Consider the following 20672-nt stretch of genomic DNA (forward strand, 5'->3'; position numbering starts at 1 on the left):
TTAGGATTCGAAAGTTCCAGTTCTCAGTTTTCAACTTCTAATCTCTCTCAAACACACCAGAGAACATGCTGCAGTTAATTAGTCCTCCAGCTGGCACCTCTACTCAGGCGCGATATTATACAGTAATCAATCTGTCCACCAGGGGGTGCAGTCCTCTTTCTCCGGTTACTAATCCTTTCCCTTCTCTGTTTCTGCAACCACATTTTTCAGCTGAAAAACTCACACCTGGCAAGCCCCCTTAGGGGGTGGTGTTACCCTCCAGTTTTGCCTGAGGCTTCTTATATCTGATCTGGCATTCAGGGGAAGCACAGGCCAACTTCTTCTGTTTTGGGGGGGTGCTGGCACTCCCCAGAAGGACCTCTGAGAGATCTGTCTCAGTTTTGGAGCCCTAATGCCCCTGTGATTGCTGAAGGTGGGGGCGAAGTCTTCACTAGGTGACCCTCTTCCTAGCTCCACTGTAGGGAACCTTCTGTAGCAGTTTGTATCAGTCCAGCAGTCAACAGTTATTAGGTGGGAGAGGGGCTGTTACACTCCAAAAAGACCCCCAGGGAGGTCTGCCTTGTTGCTATCAGAGCCTGCTCCATAGTATGTAGCCTCCACTCGAGATGCCTGCTTCCTAGGACACAGCAGCCCTAGTCAGCAGGCCTTGGTGCTAACCAAAAGGGGGGCAGACAGACCCACACTAACCCCCAGGGAAGTCTGTACTGTTGGTTTCAGAGGCCTGAGCTGTGACATGTGCAGGGAGTCAGGTAGAGTGCTGACTATGAGAGCAGACTCTGCTGCAGAAGCCGTCTGTAACAATTCACAGTCGGCTTGCAGCTGATGGTATCCTGGTGGGGGAGGTGCTGGCACACTCCAAGCAGATCCCCAGAGAGGTCTGCCTTGTTGATTTTAGAGCAGAAACTTGGGGTCCTGCTTCTTTGTACAGGCAGGGGGTGTGGTGGTTACAGAAACAAGTTCTTTTCCTGGTGCCACTACCCCAGTTCACAGCAGCTGGCAGCCCACATGGGTGGGGAGGGCAGGGATGGTGGGAGGAACAATTTTCCTCCTGAACATGACTTCTTGATTCATTGGATCTTGCCTGTCTGCAGTTGCCCCACTGCTTTCCTCTGCTCTCTGATTCAGAGTCCCACAAAGTCAAGCACCATTTCCTTTGTTGTATTTGTGGGGGAGGGTCAGGTCAATGGTCTGTTTATGCTGCTATCTTTCCAGAATCACTTCATAGGGTTTTCAGTGGCAGATTTTTAAGAATTAGATCATTGGGCCCTTCTTCCGAGGCACTTCTGGGTGGACTTGAACCTCTAACCTTTTCCTTTAGCAGCCAAACACATTAACTGTTTGCGCCACCCAGGGGCTCCAATAATAATAATAATACCCACTAATTATGTGGGCAGTTTTACCCTGTCCTATGGGGTCGCTATGGGTCGGGATCGACTTGATGGCACTGGGTTTTTTTAAAATACTTTTGGGTGCTTACCATGTACGCAGGTGGCATAGTGGTTAAGAGCTATGGCTGCTAACCAAAAGGTTTGTGGTTCAAATCCACCAGGCACTCCTTGGAAACACTATGGGGCAGTTCTACTCTGCCTTATAGGGTCGCTATGAGTCAGAATTGACTCAATGGCAAGTTAGGTCTTAGGTTTTTACCATGTAGGCATTGTCCTAAAAACTCTATGTAAATCAATTTATGTCATCTTTACAAAAACTCTATGAAGTGGGATTATTGCCTTCATTTTACAGGTGAAGAAACTGAGACATGGTGAGATTTAAGTAACTTTAGGATCACAGAGTGAAGAAGTGGTAAAACCTGTGCTTTTAACCAGCACACACCTCTGCTTCCCTCAAAAGCAATGTTATCTATGTCCTTAAAGATACCAGGTTATTAAAACTTTTTTCTTGCTTGGCACTCAGAGTACAGTCTACAGGGCATCTCAAATCCTTGGACCAACCTTCTCAGTCAGTCTTTGCCCATTCTGACTTCAGTCCTCCCCATTCACTCCCAGCTTTAGGCTTCTAGAATCCTGTGTCTCAGGCTCCTTGAAGCCCAGCCAGATTTGGTTTCTAAGGGATGCAGCTCCTTGGGCACTCAGATTACTGTAAGACAGCTGCTTTCTAACTCCCAGGTCCCCCTATTTCCTTAGGTAGGTCCAGCTGTGTCTTCTGGCCGTGCCCCTCCCACCAAGCCCTTACCCACCTTTAAGCCCAAGTCCAGCTCCCTGAGGGAGCGTTGGATCTCTCTGGTGAGGATGTTCATCCGTTCACACTCCTGGAAGGCCACCACGATGTAGGGGGTGCGCTCCTCCACTTTGGCCATTAGCTCTGGGATGTTAAACTCATCTGTTACCCGCTCCAATATTTCTTCCAGGAGGGCCTTGACCTGTCCCAACAGGAAACGCAGGACTAAGAAAAGGCTCTAATTCTTCAGAAGACTATACTCCCTTGCAGTACGGCACTAGAGATGACAGTCACCTCTTAGCTGCTGTTCCTCCACCCACATCACCTGTCTATCCTCCTGTCTGATCACTGAAGCCAGCTGGGTCAGGAGCTGAGAACTGACCACAGCATGGCCTCTCTGTAGGATGGGAAACTCCCTGAGTCTTGCTTGAACAGTTTGAAAAGATAAATACAGATGTCTCTCCAGGAATTAGAAGTTGAAAACTCAGAGACTGACCCAGTTAGCTGTGGGAATCAAACTCAGAAGGCATAGTATAGACTTGGGCCTGATGTGGCCACTTTGGACCATGTGAGGCTAAAGTGATGAGCAGCACTGATGAATAAATATAGTCAGGTCTGAGTTTCCAGGAAGCTATACAGTGATTTCCATCCTTAGATTCTGGAAGAGGCGTCCCCATCTATCACGAAGCCTTCTCCCCAACCCTTGGCCTCTTTTACTACACACATTGTCAGCTAACTAGACTAGGGGAGCTAGAATGACCAGGGAATTGAGGCAGAAGATACTGGGTTACTTTTCTGCGAGTATTTGGAGACTGAGACTGACATTTTGGAGTAAATGAGTAAGCGCAGGAGGTCTTCACAGAGAAAGAAAAGTGAAACAAGTGTGGAACAAGAGGGGGATGGAAGGAGGTAGAGAGACAGAGCAAGTGAGCAAGTGTGAGTGCTCTAGTAACAGGCTCCTTATCTCCTTTTGTGAAAATGTTGTGCAATAACATGCATAACAAAATAAATACTGCCTGGTCCTGGGCCATCCCCATGATCAGTTGTGGATTGGACCATTTTGATCAACAGGGTTTTCATTGGCTGGTTTTCAGAAGTAGATTTCTAGGCCTTTCTTCCTAGTCTCTGAGTCTGGAAGCATTGCTGAAATCTGTTCATCATCACAGCAACATGCAAGCCTCCACTGAAAGGTGGGTGGTGGCCACACATGAGGTGCATTGGCAGGGAATCAAACCCAGTTTTCTCATATGGAAGGTGACATTTCTACCTCTGAACCACCAAACGGTTTATTGCTTGGCTGCTAACCAAAATGTTGGCAGTTTTATTCCACCCAGAGGTACCTTGGAGGAAAGGTCTGGTGATCTACTTCTGAAAAATCAGCCATTGAAAACCCTATGGAGCATAGTTCTACTCTGACACACATGGGGTTGTCATGAGTTGGAATTGACTTGACTCAATTGGCGACCGGTTTGTGAAATTACCTCCCCCATTTTGTTCTGTGGGATAGTCAGTCACAGTGCCCAGCTCTCCTCTCACCCAGGTAAGAACCGTAAGAATATTTTTTCTTGGCATTTTAATATTTGAATCTCAAGCCTGGGACTCTACAACAGAAAGTGGTTGGAGCCACTGATAGGATGGAAGTCCTGAAAAGGACTGTTCACTGTTCTTACCCCTTGGGACCATAGAGCCATTGTGGTCTGTGTCCTTTCTTAGGTGATTCCTTTGATATAGCAACCCATTTCTTGCCTAGCTCAGCTAAATTGCTGTCTGTTGCGTGCAGCCAAAGAACCCTGAATTAATGCAGTTCTGTTACGTATTGACCTTGTGAATTAAACAAGTCACTCAGGCCTCAATTTTCTCATCTCCCAAAATTCCCCAGAGCATCTTCTCCCACCTGCCCCTTTTCCCCCAATTCTTAGGGTCGTGAAGATCACATCAAAGGAACTAATGAATGTGGCAGCATCTTTAAGCTAGAAAGCTATCTAGATGTACAGGATTATTAATATTCACCTTGTATTGTTAACATATAATACATTCTCCAGGAAAAGAGCTGATACTAGAAAAAAGGACGTAAAAACCCATCACCCTGTTACAAATGGGTCTGCGGTGCTGTCATAGCAAAAACTGGAATGGAATTTTAATGGTACCTGAAAATGGCTGCTACAGTAGAAGACAAATGACTGAAATTATATCACATCTCTGTGTTTGGAGTTGATTCTGAAGAAACAGCCCTACATCAGTGAGTTGCCATTTGGACGGGATTCACAAAGGGATGAAAAGGTAGCCTAGAGCCTTTGTTTCAAATGCATCAAATGTGGGTAAGCAGAGCTCTGCTATGTCACTGACCAGGCCTGAGGAGGGGAGGACCGCTAGGGAAGGGAGCAGGTTCACAGACACACACAGCACCTTTTTTGGCTCAGGGAACCGCAAAGATCCCTTCACATGGAAGGAGTGGGTTCCAAGGAATGCAGTCCACTTTATTCCCATAAGCGATCACTGCTTTTCTTTCCCCCTTATTGGAAAAGTAGTAAATACTTACCTTAAAAAATCTAAACATTATAAAAAAAAAAAAATTTTTTTTATACATTATAGATTTGTATAATATTAGAAGCAAAATGTTCCCTCTATCTTGCCTCTTTTCCACAGAGAGAAAAAGAAAACAAACAGTAAAACTTTGAATTTTTTTGGTTTATGTTCCTGCAGATGTTCACAAATGTACACAACTCTATCTATCCATCATCCGTCATTCACCCATCCATCCATCCACCCACCCATCCATCCATCCACCCATCCACCCACCCAACCATCCATCCACCCATCCATCCGTCCACCCATCCATCGATCTATCCATCCATCCATCCATCCATCCACCCAACCATCCATCCACCCACCCATCCATCCACCTACTCATCCATCCACCCACCCATCCACCCATCCATCCATCCACCCACTCATCCATCCACCCACCCATCCAGCCACCCATCCATCCACCCAACCATCCATCCACCACCCATCCATCCATCCACCCACCCATCCATCCATCTACCCATCCATCTACACAACCACCCATCCACCCACTCATCCACCCACCCACCCATCCATCCATCTATCCATCCATCCATCCACCCATCCGTCCATCCACCCATCCGTCCATCCACCCATCCGTCCATCCACCCATCCATCCATCCATCCACTCATCCACCCATCTGTCCATCCGCCCATCCACCCATCTGTCCATCCACCCATCCATCTACCCACCCAACCATCATCTACCCATCCACCCATCCACTATGCACTCATCCAGTTTTCTTTGTTTTTTCTCTCTCTCCCTTTTTTCTTTTCTTCCTCACTTAATCCCTCTCTTCCTTTCTTCTTTCTTTTCATTCTCTCTTTTTCCCTTTCTCTCTCTTCCTCTTTTATCACTAGTGGGGTCATACTACACACAACTTCCCCAGCTTGCTTTTTTTCACTTTTTAAAAAAATAAATCTTAGACACATTCCTTTGTTAGTACTTATGGGTTTAACATACTCAGTAGAGTTAGTCCCCTATTGATGGATATTTGGTTTATTTACCATTTTTTACTACTATACACAATCCTGCAATAAATAAATAAATATACACAATCTGTGCACTTTTGAGTGTTTCAATTGTTTGGATTCCTAGAAATATAATTATGAGTAAAAAATGAACATTTTTAATTTTAGTAGCTATTTTTTTTATTGTTTAATTGTCCTATAATTTAAACCCCTACCAACAGAGATGAGAGTGCTTGCTTTCTTTTTTTTTTTTTAATTTTTATTGTGCTTTAAGTGACAGTTTAAAAATGAAGCCAGTCTCTCATACAAAAATTTATATACACCTTGCTATATACTCCTAATTGCTCTCCCTCTAATGAGACAGCACACTCCTTCTCTCCACTCTCTCTTTTCGTGTCCATTCCACCAGCTTCTGACCCCCTCTGCCTTCTCATCTCCCCTCCAGACAGGAGATGCCAACATAGTCTCATGTGTCTACTTGATCCAAGAAGCTCACTCTTCACCAGCATCTTTTTCTATTCCATTGCCCAGTCCAATCCCTGTCTGAAGAGTTTGGCTTTGGGAATGGTTCCTGTCTTGGGCCAACAGAAGGTCTGGGGGCCATGAACACTGGAGTCCTTCTAGTCTTAGACCATTAAGTCTGGTCTTTTTACTAGAATTTGGGGTCTTCATCCCACTGCTCTCCTGCTCCCTCAGGGGTTCTCTGTTCTGTTCCCTATCAGGGCAGTCATCGGTTGTAGCTGGGCACCATTTATTTTATTTTTAATTGTTTTCCCCCACAATACTAGCACAGCATTCTAGTCTTGGTACCTGTTTAATCCATGTCCTAACATTTAAGTTTTTTTTTTTTTTTTAACTTTTATTGAGCTTCAAGTGAACATTTACAAATCAAGTCAGACTGTCACATATAAGTTTATATACACCTTACTCCGTTCTCCCACTTGCTCTCCCCCTAAGGAGTCAGCCCTTCCAGTCTCTCCTTTTGTGACAATTTTGCCAGCTTCCAACTCTCTCTATCCTCCCATCCCCCCTCCACACAGGAGATGCCAACACAGTCTCAAGTGTCCACCTGACATAATTAGCTCACTCTTCATCAGCATCTCTCTCCTACCCACTGTCCAGTCCCTTTCATGTCTGATGAGTTGTCTTCGGGAATGGTTCCTGTCCTGGGCCAACAGAAGGTTTGGGGACCATGACCGCCGGGATTCCTCTAGTCTCAGTCAGACCATTAAGTATGGTCTTTTTGTGAGAATTTGGTGTCTGCATCCCACTGATCTCCTGCTCCCTCAGGGGTTCTCTGTTGTGCTCCCTGTCAGGGCAGTCTTCGATTGTGGCCGGGCACCAACTAGTTCTTCTGGTCTCAGGATGATGTAGGTCTCTGGTTCATGTGGCCCTTTCTGTCTCTTGGGCTCTTAGTTATCGTGTGACCTTGGTGTTCTTCATTCTCCTTTGATCCAGGTGGGTTGAGACCAATTGATGAGTGCTTGCTTTCTTACACTCTTGCCAATGGATATTATCACACTTTAAAATCTTTACCATTAGGTGAAAAATATTTCACTAATTTCATTTAGTGATGAGTGATGCTAAGAATCTTTTACTATTTTTATTGGCCATTTGTATTTATTATGTGAATTTCTTTTGTGTTCCCCACCCTCTCCTCTCTCCCTCCTCTTTTCCATGTGTAAGAACTCTTTGTATATTAGCAAAATCTACCTACTGCCCAGTATCTGTGTTACAAATAGGTTCTCCTAGTTTGTCTTTGTTCATGGTGTTTTTTTGTTTGTTTGTTGCAGATATTTTAAAATATTTTAAGCAGTTGAATTTGTCAATCTTTTTCTTTACAGATTCTGACTTTTTTTAAGAAAAGGTTTTATAAGGCCTTCCTTTTTGTAAGATCATAAAAACATCCACTCAAGTTTTCTTCCAGTACTTTTTATGTTTTACATTTAAATGTTTGAACCATTTGAAATATGAGGAGTCAGAGAATCTGCTTAGTTTCTCTCTGAATGACTAGTCAGCTGTCCCACACTAAAGAAAGCCAGCACTAACGGGCAAATGGCGGAGGCCAACTACCTCCTCACCAAGGAAGACAGGAAGGTTGTACAATCCAGGAAGAGGTAGCCACACTGATTAATCACAGATTCATCTTTTGAAAAGAGGTATTTGGGGCCATGCAGCAGTTCAGACTCAGATCATCACATGAGCCCCTAATTTCCTGAGAAAGAAAATCTAAGCTTGGGTTGAAGTTTGGGACAGACTCCTAGTTGTCTTCTCCCTGGCAACTGTCCTCTCTTTTTCCTGGGTGCATGGTTTCCCAGTGTACACTAAATTTCCCAGCTTCCCTTCCATAAAGATGGGGAGATGTAAATTTGTACCAATATTTTGTGAGTGTACAGGGAGTGTGCAACTCTGGGTCATTTGAACTTAACGAATACTCTCTAGGATTTGGCTCTTTGCCCCTCTTTTGAGTTGTTATTTGAATACAAAGGAACGTGGTTCATGAAAACATGTGAGCTATGTGAGGAGCAGGCTGTCAGGGCTGAGCACCTGGACACTGCACTCTTTGACATACATCTAATTACCTGTACACTTGCTGGTGTCCCACAAAATAAGTGTCCCACATGGCAAAGAACCACGGTGAGTACCATTCCTGAATCTCTCTCTCTCACACACATACACAACATTTCTTGAGTTAGTTGGAGAAAGGGATAAGGAAATGACAAGAACTAGAAGATTCTTTGAACCCTGCCTAGAGAATCCTAAGTCTGTTATTTGTAGGTTGTCCCTGGAAACTCTATGGGGAGGCAGTTCTACTCTGTCCTATAGGGTCGCTATGAGTCGGAATTGACTCAATGGCAGTGGGTTTGGTTTTTGGTTTTGTCAGTTACCATTGAGTCAATTCCGACGCATGGTGACCCCAACTGTGCAGAGTGAAACCACTCCTAGGGTTTTCGAGGCTGTGACCTTTCAGAAGCAGATTGCCAGGCCCATCTTCAGAAGCACCTCTGGGTGGGTTTAAACTGCCAATCTTTCGGTGGCCTGTAGTCGAGCGTTTAACTGTTGGCACCACCCAGGGACTATTATTTATATAGTTCCAGCCTTTTTCATTTTTAGAGCTGGGAACACTTTTCATTCTGGGTGGTTTGGATTCTGGATAATATAACAATTTTCTCCTCCCTATATTCTCAAATTATATCTTATAAATCAAATAGTGAAAAAGGCCGAGTAATGTGATTTACAGCAGCTTTCTCAAAGTATGGTCGCCCGCATCAAAATCACTCAGGTGCAAATTCTTGTGCTTAAGCATCAGAATTCAAGCTCCCTAGCTCATTCTTTGCCATATTAAAATTTGAGAATTACTCTTTTACTGACAGCGTTCCCTACCTTTAAACAAAAGTCCAACTGTTTTAGTATTAGATTGGTTTCCTAAAATCAATCACTGCAGCTAAAATTTGATATACCACTCAGGCTTCCCAACCCTTAGTCTTCCAAGGATGTTTCCTTGTAAACCCAAAGAAATCCAGTGAAAGGAATCCATGCAGGACTGTGGGCGAGGGTGGAGGCGGGGTGTGGAGGTAAATCTCTTGGAAGTTGAATTGAGAAGTTTTACTTTGGTATCCCCCTCCTCTTCTGCCTCTGCTACTCCCATACCAGAAGCAGAGTCTCAAACTGCTTTCTGGCTTTCCTAAAACCCACACCTCACCCTTGTCTGACTTTCTGCTCCATAAGTCACCTCTACCTTCCTGAAATTTCAAGAAGTTCTGAGCTTCGTAGCACTTAGCTGTGTGTTAAGAGACTCCGACTAAAAGTCAATTGCACAAACACAAGGTATTTTCATTTTAAAGAGGAGTACGCCTGATCAAAACAAACATCTAGTTGGTAGAATGAAGGTGCAGGTGTTTGGGAGCAGCTCCCCACCCATCATTACTCAGATTTTGGAGTCATGGAGTCAGTGCTAAGGTTCCCAAACCAGCTGTTGCCCAGCCCTGCCCTTTCTTTGCCTTGGCAGACAAACCCATATAACTAAATAAAAGCTGACTTTGGGTGGACCGGCAAAGCAAGGTGACAACCCAAATGGTAGGGACTTGCTGTGACATAAAGCAGATGCTAGTGTGGTGACCTGCCTGGGGGAAGGGCAGCACCTCCAGGCTGGACCCACTGTGTGCTGAGGAAGGCATGCAGAGGTGGCAAAGGGGCCATGACGAGAAGGTCACCAGCTACCATCCCTGGGCTCCCAGAATGGCCCTGGACCAGCCCCCACGCACCTTTTCTTCTCTCGTGGCCCCTGCTCCTTCTCCAGCGTGGCTGTCCTGAGGCTGCAGCCCCAGCACCGTGCGGAAGAGATTCTCTGAGGTCTGGGTCAGGAAGCCAATCTCGGCGTTCGGGTGGAGGCCATAGAGATAGGGAGATTCTGGGGGCAGCTCGGCATCGATGTACTGAAAATCAAGGGAAGAGGAACTTGGAAAGAATCGAGGCATAGTTCCCGTCTCCCCCACTTCTCCTCCTTGAAGGGCGGTCAGCGGCCGGACCAGGCCTCAGCACTAGTACTCCTTTGGTCCTCCAGGTGGACCAACCTAAAGTAACTTCAGCACACTAGCTGCTGTTGGGCCAGCTCCAACTCATGGCAACCCCACGTGTGTCCGAGAACTGTGTTCCATAGGGTTTTTAATGGATGAGTCTTTGGAAGTAGATCACCAGGCCTTTCTTCCAGGGTGCCTCTGGGTGGATTCAAACTGCCAACCTTTCTGTTAGGAGCCATACACCTTAACTGTTTGCCCACCCGGGGCGTAGACTTCAGGGTGCTGCCCACGTATCAGTGCACCTTTTCTCCAGCCTTTCCTTGACGTCACCTGTTTTTGTATGGCCGACCAGTTTTGCAGAACTACCACATTCATCATGTCATTTTCTTTTTCAGGAGGCTCAGATAACTGCCTGTTATCCATCTCCAGTCCCACCCCCTCCTCCTGCTCTCTGATAGATTCCTGCTCCTGCAGACAAAAGGACCACGTCTCATGGTCCTCCATCAATATTAATCCTTTCCTGCTATTTGTACTCAAGCTCTTCTACGCTTCCAGCCCTCTCTCCCTTAAATTCCTTTCTCTCCCCACTGTTTATCTAAATCAGGGATGACAACCTGAATGTGTACATGGGACCATGCACACAAAATAAATGTGTGAATCGGGCTGTAGGATGTGGCGAGTGTTGCCATGAACTGGAGCATCTGTACCCCTGGCTAAAGGTATGTGAATTAAAAAATTTTAAAGCAGCGTGTCAACCAAACAGGAGGGCCTGGGTGATGAAAATAGTTAACGATCGGCTGCTAACCCAAAGGTTGGAGGTTCAAGTCCACCCAGGGGCTGCTTGGAAGAAAGGCCTGGAGATCTACTTCTCAGAAATCAGCCACTGAAAGCCACATGGAGCACAGTTCTACTATGATATACATGGGTCGCCATGAGTCGGAATTGACTTGATGGCAACTGTTTGGTCAGTCACCAAAACAACACATCTTTCTGGTCAGTTATAGTGGCCACAGTTGGCCATCTCTCACACCTCCTCCCAGCTTTCAAGGCTCACTTTTTTCTCTGAATGTTCTCAGAACGCCTTCACAATTTTTTCTCTTAAACACTGAGAAAGTATCCCTCGAGTTTAGCACCTAGCTTGATTTTGATAATTTCTTGGTGTTAGTGACTTCTAGTCTAAATAAAAGACTGTTAATTCCTTAAAAGCAAATTTGCATTGTTTTCTTATTTTTATACTTTCTCCAGCACTCAGCACACTTCTGGATCTTTGGTAGGTGCCCAATAACCACTTATTAACTGACAAATTAAAGAGAGAAATGAAGAAAAGGAAAATCTAACTACATCAGTCATTTGGAGATGTGCAAACCACGTTATTGCTGCAAAAGTTAACCAGACTTTTTTAGATTTTATTTTGCTGTTGTTGAGGATATACATAGCAAAACATACACCAATTTAACTGTTTCAACATGTACAATTCAATGACATTGATTACATTCTTTGAGTTGTGCATCTATTCTCACCTCCTTTTCTGAGTTGTTCCTCCCTCATTAACATAAACTCATTGCCCCCCTAAAGTTCCTATCTAATCTTTTGAGTTGCTGTTGTCTCTTTGATCTCATATAGATAGTTCTTAAAAGAGTGTAATGCTCAAGGCAGATTTTTTTTTTTTTTTTTTTACTGGTTAAGCTAAACTATTGTTTGGTTTTAAGATTTTTTTTTCCCCAGGGGATATTTTTGCTTTAACGTTTAAAGATTATCTGAGGGCAATAGTTTCAGGGGTTCATCTACCCTACATGGGTCCAGAAAGTCTAGAGTCTATGAGAATTTGAAATTCTATTCTGCATTTCCCCCCTTTGATTTGGATTCTTCTATAGAACCGTTCATCAAAATGAAGAACCAGACCTTCCTAAGGATTCTTTTCACTGAACATGTTCATCACCCACTCCAGCCTCTTGTGCATTGTTCCATGGACACTAGGGGATGCTCTTGCACAATTTTTATTGGGTAAATTCTTAAGGCCTTTAGGACACATAGTTAAAAAGTAAAGTCATAGATCTTGCATATGGAGAGGAAGACAAGGTGATATAAAGAAATAAAAGTTAGGTTTAAACTTTGAAAAATAAGGGTAAATATTAAGGAAACCACAAAGGAGACTAACAATCCTACTCATCAAAATAAAATACAAGAAAAAAATAGAGACTCAGCAGAAACAAAATCAACAACAATGAATAAGAGGAAAAAACAATATATAAAGATAAACTACTCAGAACAAAAATTAAGTGGGAAAAACAAACTGTCAACAACACGCAAAAAAAAAAAAAAATGACATCAAAATGACATCACTAAACTCAGACCTATCCATAATTACACTGAATGTAAATGAACTAAATGCACCAATAAAGAGACAGAGAGTAGCTGAATGGGGGGAAAAAACACAATCCGTCTATATGCTGCCTACAAGAGACACACCTTAGACTTAGAGACACAAACAAACTAAAACTCAAAGGATGGAAAAAAACGTATTAAGCAAACAATAATCAAAAAAAGAGCAGCGGCGGCAATATCCATTTCTGACAAAATAGGCTTTCAAGTTAAATCCACCACAAAGGATAAGGAAGGACACTATATAATGATTAAAGGGACAATATACCAGGAGGATATAACCATATTAAATATTTATACACCCAATGACAGGGCTGCAGGATACATAAAACAAACTCTAACAGCATTGAAAAGTGAGATAGACAGCTCCACAATTATACTAGGAGACTTCAACACACCACTTTCAGTGAAGGACAGAACATGCAGAAAGAAGCTCAATAAAGACATGGAAGATCTAAATGCCACAATCAACCAACTTGACCTCATAGACATATACAGAACACTCCACCCAACAGCAGCCAAGTATACTTTCTTTTCTAGCACACATAGAACATTCTCTAGAATAAACCACATATTAGGTCATAAAGCAAGCCTTAGCAGAATCCAAAACATCAATATATTACAAAGCATCTTCTCTGACCATGAGGCCATAAAAGTGGAAATCAGTAACAGAAAAAGCAGGGAAAAGAAATCAAACACTTCAAAACTGAACAATACCCTGCTCAAAAATGACTGGGTTATAGAAGACACTAAGAATGGAATAAAGAGATTCATAGAATCCAATGAGAATGAAAATACTTTCTATCAGAACCTTTGGGACACAGGTAAAGCAGTGCTCAGAGGTCAATTTATATATAAATATATACACACATAAAAAAGAAGAAAGGGGTAAAATCAAAGAATTATCCCTACAACTTGAACAAATAGAAAGACAGCAACAAAGAAATCCTCAGGCACCAGAAGGCAGCAAATAATAAAATTTAGAGCAGAATTAAATGAAATAGAGAACAGAAAAACAACCAAAAGAGTTAACAAGATCAAAAGCTGGTTCTTTGAAAAAATTAATAAACCATTGGCCAAACTGACAAAAGAAAAACAGAAGACGAAACTGAAAGAATCATATCATATCATATTGGATTACTACGAAAAATTGTACTCCAACAAATTTGAAAACCTAAAAGAAATGGATGAATTTCTAGAAACACACTACCTACCTAAAATAACACAAACCGAGGTAGAACAACTAAATAGACCCATAACAAAAGAAGAGACTGAAAAGGTAATTTAAAAACTACCAAGAAAAAAAAAGTCCTGGCTCAGATGGCTTCACTGCAGAGTTCCACCAAGGTTTCAGAGAAGAGTTAACACCACAACTACTAAAGGTATTTCATAGCACAGAAAAGGATGGAATACTCCCAAACTCATTCTATGAAGCCAGCGTATTTCTGATTCCAAAGCCAGGTAAAGACACCACAAAAAAAGAAAATTACAGACCTATAACCCTCAAGAACTTAGATGCAAAAATCCTCAATAGAATTCAACAACATATCAAAAAAATAATTTACCATGACCAAGTGGGATTCACACCAGGTATGTGGGGATGGTTCAACATAAAAAAAAAATATATAATCCATCATATAAATAAAGCAAAAGAACCACATGACCATATCAATTGATACAGAAGAGGCATTGGATAAAGTTCAACATCAATTCATGATTAAAAACTCTCAGCAAACTAGTAATAAAAGGAAAATTCCTCAACATAATAAAGGGTATTTATACAAAGCCAACAGCCAACATCATCCTAAATGGAGAGAGTCTGAAAGCCTTCCCCTTGAGATCAGGAACCAGACAAGGATGCCCTTTATCACCACTCTTATTCAACATTGTGCTGAAGGTCCTAGCCAGAGCAATTAGGCTAGAAAAAGAAATAAAGGGCATCCAGATTGGTAAGGAAGAAGTAAAAGTATCTCTATCTGCAGATGGCATGATCTTATACACAGAAAACCCTAAAGGATCCTCAAGAAAACTAGTGAAACTAATAGAAGAGTTCAGCAGAGTACCAGGATACAAGATAAACATACAAAAATCAGTTGGATTCCTCTACACCAACAAAAAGAACATTGAAGAGGAAATCACCAAATCAATACCATTTACAGTAGTCCCCAAGAAGATAAAATACCTAGGAATAAATCTTAACAGAGATGTAAAAGATCTATACAAAGAAAACTACAAGACACTGCTGCAAGAAACGAAAAGAGACCTACATAAGTGGAAAAGCATACCTTGCTCATGGATAGGAAGACTTAACATTGTAAAAATGTCTATTCTACCAAAAGCAATCTAGATACAATGCAATTCTGATCCAAAATCCAATGACTTTTTTTAATGAGATGGAGAAACAAATTACCAACTTCATATGGAAGGGAATGAGGCTCTGGATAAGTAAAGCAATTCCGAAAAAGAAGAACAAAGTGGGAGGCCTCACACAACCTGATTTTAGAACCTATTATACTGCTACAGTAGTCAAAACTGCCTGGTACTGGTACAAAAACAGATACACAGACCAGTGGAATAGAATTGAGAATCCAGACAGAAATCCATTCACATATGAGCAGCTGATATTTGACAAAGGCCCAAAGTCAGTTAAATGGGGAAAAGACAGTGTCTTTTACATGGTGGTGGCATAACTGGACATCCATCTGCAAAAAATTGAAACAAGACCCATACCTCACACCATGCAGAAAAACAAACTCAAAATGGATCAAAGACCTAAATATAAAATCCAAAATGATAAAGATCATGGAAGAAAAAATAGGGACAATGCTAGGCGCCCTAATACATGTCATAAACAATATACAAAAATTACTAACAGTGCAGAAGAGAAACTAGGAGCTCCTAAAAATCAAACACCTATGCTCATCCAAAGACTTCACGAAAAAAGTAAAAAGATTACCTACGGATTGGGAAAAGGTTTTTAGCTATGACATCTCTGATCAGCGGCTGATCTTTAAAATCTACATGTTACTGCAAAAACTCAACAACAAAAAGACAAATAACCCAATTAAAAAATGGGCAAAGGATATGAACAGGCATTTCACTAAAGGAGATATGCAGGTAGCTAACAGACACATGAGGAAACGCTCAGAATCATTAGCCATTAGAGAAATGTAAATCAAAACAATAATGAGATTCCATCTTACTCCAAGAAGGTTGGCATTAACCCAAAAAACACAAAATAATAAATGTTGGAGAGACTGGAACACTTATATGCTGCTGGTGTGAATGTAAAATGGTACAACCACTTTGGAAATCGATTTGGGGCTTCCTTAAAAAGCTAGAAATAGAACTACCATACAGTCCAGCAATCCCACTCCTTGGAATATATCCTAGAGAAATAAGAACCTTTACACGAACAGATACATGCACACCCATGTTCACTGCAGCATTGCTTACAATAGCAAAAAGGTGGAAGCAACCAAGGTGCCCATCAATGGATGGATGGATAAATTATGGTATATCACACAATGGAATACTATGCATCAGTAAAGAACAGTGATGAATCTGTGAAACATTTTCATAACATGGAGGAATCTGCAAGGTATTATGCTGAGTGAAATTAGTCAGTTGCAAAAGGATAAATATTGTACGAGACCACTATTATAAGACTTTGAAAAATAGTTTAAACAGAGAAGAAAATATTCTTTGATGGCTATGAGAGTGGGGAGGGAGGGAGGAAGAGGGGTATTCACTACTTAGATAGTAGATAAGAACTATTTTAGGTGAAGGAAAAGATAACACACAATACAGAAGAGGTCAGCACAACTGGACTAAACCAAAAGCAAAGAAGTTTCCTGAATAAACCCAGCATGAGGGTCCCCTGTCCAGCATGAGTGTCCCCAGCCCAGCATGAGCATCCCCAATCCAGCAGGAGTGTCCCTGGCCCAACATGAGTGTCCCCAGCCCAGCCTGAGTGTTCCCAGCCCAGCATGAGCATCCTCAGTCCAGCATGAGTGTCCCAGCCCAGTATGAGTATCTCCTGCCCAGGACATAAGCATCCTCTGTCCAGCATGAGTGTCCCTAGTCCAGCATGAGTACCCCCAGCCCAGCATCAGTGTCTCCAGTCCAGCATGAGTGTCCCCTTTCCAGCATAAGTGTCCTAGTCCAGCATGAGCACTCCCAGTCCAGCATGAGTGTCTCCAGTCCAGCATGAGTGTCTCCAGTCCAGCATGAGCGCCCCCTGCCCAGCATGAGCATCCTCTGTCCAACATGAGCTTCTGTAGTCCAGCATTGGCTTCCCCAGTGGTACAGAGAAACACTGAAGGAATAGCTAGGTCCTGTGGGGGCACCATCATGCCATCATGAGGGAAGGAGCAAAGCCTACCTGATGATAACCATTGTAGTCCATGTTGCCTGGCAGTGGGAACCCTGGGGCCAGGGACAGTTCTCCTTCTAACATTTTTGGTTTAATGTATTCCTCCAGGTAGGTTCTGCAGAGTCTCCTGTCCCAGTCATCGGTGATATGGCCTCCGTACATGATCTCACCGAAGAGGTAGCGCAAGTCATCATAGGGGACCTGAAAGACAGGGGAAAGGAAAGACCTGCACACAGGCACTAGGGCTGCCCTGATGTGTGGGGAAAGCACAAGCCACAAGATGGGCTGCTTCTTGAGATTGGGAACAATGTCCTATTCATCTGCAGACCCCCTAGTGTCCAGCAGAGTCAGGCCTATGCGGGGAGCTCACTAAATACTTAAAGAAATACATCAGACAGTGATGAGAGGTAAGGGGCCAACCCCATTTACAGGGTCACTGTTATGGATTAAATTGTGTCCCCCCCCAAATATGTGTCAACTTGGCTAGGTCCTGATTCCCAGAATTATGTGATTGTCCACCATTTTGTAATCTGATGTGATTTTCCTATTTGTTGTAAATCTACCTCTATGATGTTAATGAGGCAGGATTACAGGCAGCTATGTTAATGAGGCAGAACTCAATCTACAAGGTTAGGTTTTGTCTTAAATCAATCTCTTTTGAGATATAAAAGAGAGAAGCAAGCAGAGAGACAGGGGGACCTCATACCACCAAGAAAAAAGAGCCAGGAGAATAGTGCATCCTTTGGACCTCGGTCCCTGCTCTGAGAAGCTCTTCGACCAGAGGAAGATTGATGACAAGGACCTGCCCCCAGAGCTGACAGAGAGAAAGCATTCCCCTGGAACTGGCACCCTGAATTCAGACTTCTAGCCTCCTAAAATGTGAGAGAATAAATTTCTCTTCGTTAAAGCCATACACTTGTGGTATTTTTGTTATAGCAGCACTAGATGACTAAGACAGTCACCAACTGTGACAACGAAGGCAGGCCTATTATGCCTTTAAATCAGTGAATGTCAAATGGAGGAAAATAAGGACCAGAGTACTTTTCTAATCTTCTGCCATTTGTTTAGCAGATTAATTATTTGTTCCTTTTGAAAGTTCAGAGAAATGACATACAGGATGCAAAGTTCAAAGGCAAGCCCCTTGGGAAAAGCCTTGTGGCAGTACAGCCAATGAAGGAATGCTGTTATGGGAGGTGGGCCTTCCAGAACCCTGGAACTGGAGGCAAAGGAATTGCTCAGGGCACCTGGGACTGATTAATTTTTCCCACTAGAAAAAGGGTGTGGCCTTGCAGGTGCTATAGTTGGCCCATGAACTAGAAGACCCTTGATAGTGTAAACATTCCTTTAAATGGAAGAGTTATCATTACTGTAAGTTTTTTTTTGAATGGAAATACCGGGCAGAGAAAAAAAGAGACAGGAGGTAGGAGGAATGTATCTTCTTCTTCAGCGCTGGCAAAGCCATATCTATGTGAGGAGCTGTGAGCCCCAGGTCCTGGGTGAGTTCTGCTTCCTTGGCTAATTACATTGGGAACTTCCATCCCATGAGTGTGGGGTCTCTTCCTGCCAATCCGCAGGACACCTACAATGCAGCAGGTATATGGCAGTGGTCTAGTGGGCCCTGGAACAAACTCCCACGTGACCTTTAGGGCGTGAAGCATTGTTTGATTTTGTAGGCTTCCTTGGCTCTAACCTCACCATGGTACTGGCTGGTCCTGGGACTGGCCACTTGGTTAATTTCCCCAGTTCCACTGTGTAGGGTGTAGACCTTCCCCCAGTGTTCACTCCCCTTCTTCAGCATCATCCTTCTGAAAGGTTCCCCTTTCAGAAGGGCGCCCACACCCGCACTGGGTGGGCCCTGGACACCCACTTCCTTTACCTTGGCATTGGCCTCCAGGAAGTTGTAGAGCACATTCACAGAGATGGTGAGGTCCCCGGTGTTAAAGGGGTAAGAGCGGTTCCATCCCTGGGGCCCGAACTTTCGTCTTTCTGCCACCACCGCATGAAAGTAACAAAGAGCAAAGAGGATGCTCTTGAACTCCGTCTCCCGGGAAGACATCTCCAGAGTGTCCTGAAAGGAAACCATAGCTTCCAGTGTTGGCACCCAGATTCAGGCACCCAGGGCAGGCTGGGGTGTGGGTTACCAATGGGGCTTGTGTTGGATAAAAAGTTGCTGTATATCCTAGTTAAGGTTTGAGCTACACTGAGATTACAGGCTACGTGTAGCTAGGCAGGGGGTCAGGGCTTGAGGAGAACTTGTAGGGGGGTCGGATTTTAGTTTAGACTTTGGGTTCAGGTTTGGTTTACTGCTGCAGTTTGCACATGTGGACATGTTAATGAAGTTGTCAAGCACAGCCTATGGAAAACAGGGTGGTGAGCCATGGGAGTGGGTTATCATATTAATACGACTTTGCACTGGCGTGTGGGTGGGGACTCCCACAGTATCATCTTGAATTTTTTTACCTCCTGCATGATTTTCTTGCCCAGCAAGGCTCTCAGTAGGTGTAATTACTGCCTATGTGGCTAAGGACCCCCAGCTTCTCTGCTGGGGGAGATGCTGAAATGGGCGAGAGGATGGAAAGCAGCACACAAGCAGCAGAGTGGTGCTCTGCCCCCCACCACCCCAACAGCTGCACAGAAACCAAGCAGGGGTGCCTGGAGGGTGAGACCGAGCAAACCAGAGCACCAGGGACAATGGATGCAGAAGGGCGGAAAGATGTGTCTCATGGAGAGGGGATGAAGAAAGGGACAGTGGAAAGGAGAAGCAGGAAGGCAGTTTTAAGGGGGATGGTGGTAGCGGTGGAGAGGGCGAAAGCCTGCATTTTGAAGGCCTGGTAGGACAGGAACACCTGTGTTCTTTGGGACCAAAGCTCATTACCAGTTGCCAGGGGTGGGCAGGAGGGAGGGAAGAGGGGGACTTACTGCTTAAGGACACTGAGCAATTAAGGGTGATGGGAAAATTTAGGAACAAATAATGGTGACGGTTAAACAACATGAGGAACGTGATTGACGTCACTGAATTTGTACACGTGAAGAATGTTGAAACGGCAAGTGTTTTGTTACACACATATTTACCACAATTAAGAAAAAATCAATAAAGAAGCTCTCAATGACTTTCAGAGTCCTATGAAGAGGGATGAAAGAAGCTTCCACTGACCAGAATGGGAAAATATGAATTACTTTAATAAGAAATTGATCAATAAAATAGACTTAAATAAAAAAAGATACATAATGAAATTAAGGTTTTTTTTTTTTTTTAATATCATTTTATTTCCTCTGGGTGAGACCCTCTCTATTCAGGAAAGAGAAGATATTGCAGCTGGAACACTTTCAAAGCCCACACAACGTGGATTGGGCACAGTCCCAGTTTTCCTTGTAGGAATTGGTCCCTAGACTTTGCCCACATGGACAGAGGGATTAGTGAGACAGGACAGATTAAGCACCTAGTAGGTGTGGTTTTCGATAGAGAACCCATGACACTGTCCCCATTATCTCTCCGGATATGTAGGGGCCACTGCAGAGCCTTCACGGGGTACCATGTTTGCCACAAAGGCACAGATTCCAGAGGTCGGAGGTGGCACAGTAGACAAGGTCATTGCCTCGTGCGAGTAAGATTTAATAACTGCTTTTTGGGTAAAGCCATTCTCTATAGACCATGTAGACAGCTTCATTTGTTACTTCTTACA

General features: G+C 43.5%; 1 protein-coding gene across 9 annotated transcripts in view; it reads right to left on the reverse strand.

Annotated features, from left to right (window-relative positions):
- DNAH9 (dynein axonemal heavy chain 9) overlaps positions 1-20672 on the reverse strand; it is a 468295-nt gene that overhangs the window by 46303 nt on the left and 401320 nt on the right. For all 9 annotated transcript variants that reach the window (XM_049859546.1, XM_049859547.1, XM_049859545.1 and 6 more), the window contains 4 exons: positions 18866-19057; positions 16999-17190; positions 9978-10148; positions 2195-2377 (listed from right to left, as the gene is read on the reverse strand). In XM_049859546.1, the coding sequence (XP_049715503.1) occupies positions 2195-2377; positions 9978-10148; positions 16999-17190; positions 18866-19057 (738 nt within the window). The remainder of the gene's footprint in view (positions 1-2194; positions 2378-9977; positions 10149-16998; positions 17191-18865; positions 19058-20672) is intronic.

This window comes from Elephas maximus, chromosome 19 (genome assembly GCF_024166365.1).
Source record: "Elephas maximus indicus isolate mEleMax1 chromosome 19, mEleMax1 primary haplotype, whole genome shotgun sequence".
Taxonomy (NCBI): domain Eukaryota; kingdom Metazoa; phylum Chordata; class Mammalia; order Proboscidea; family Elephantidae; genus Elephas; species Elephas maximus.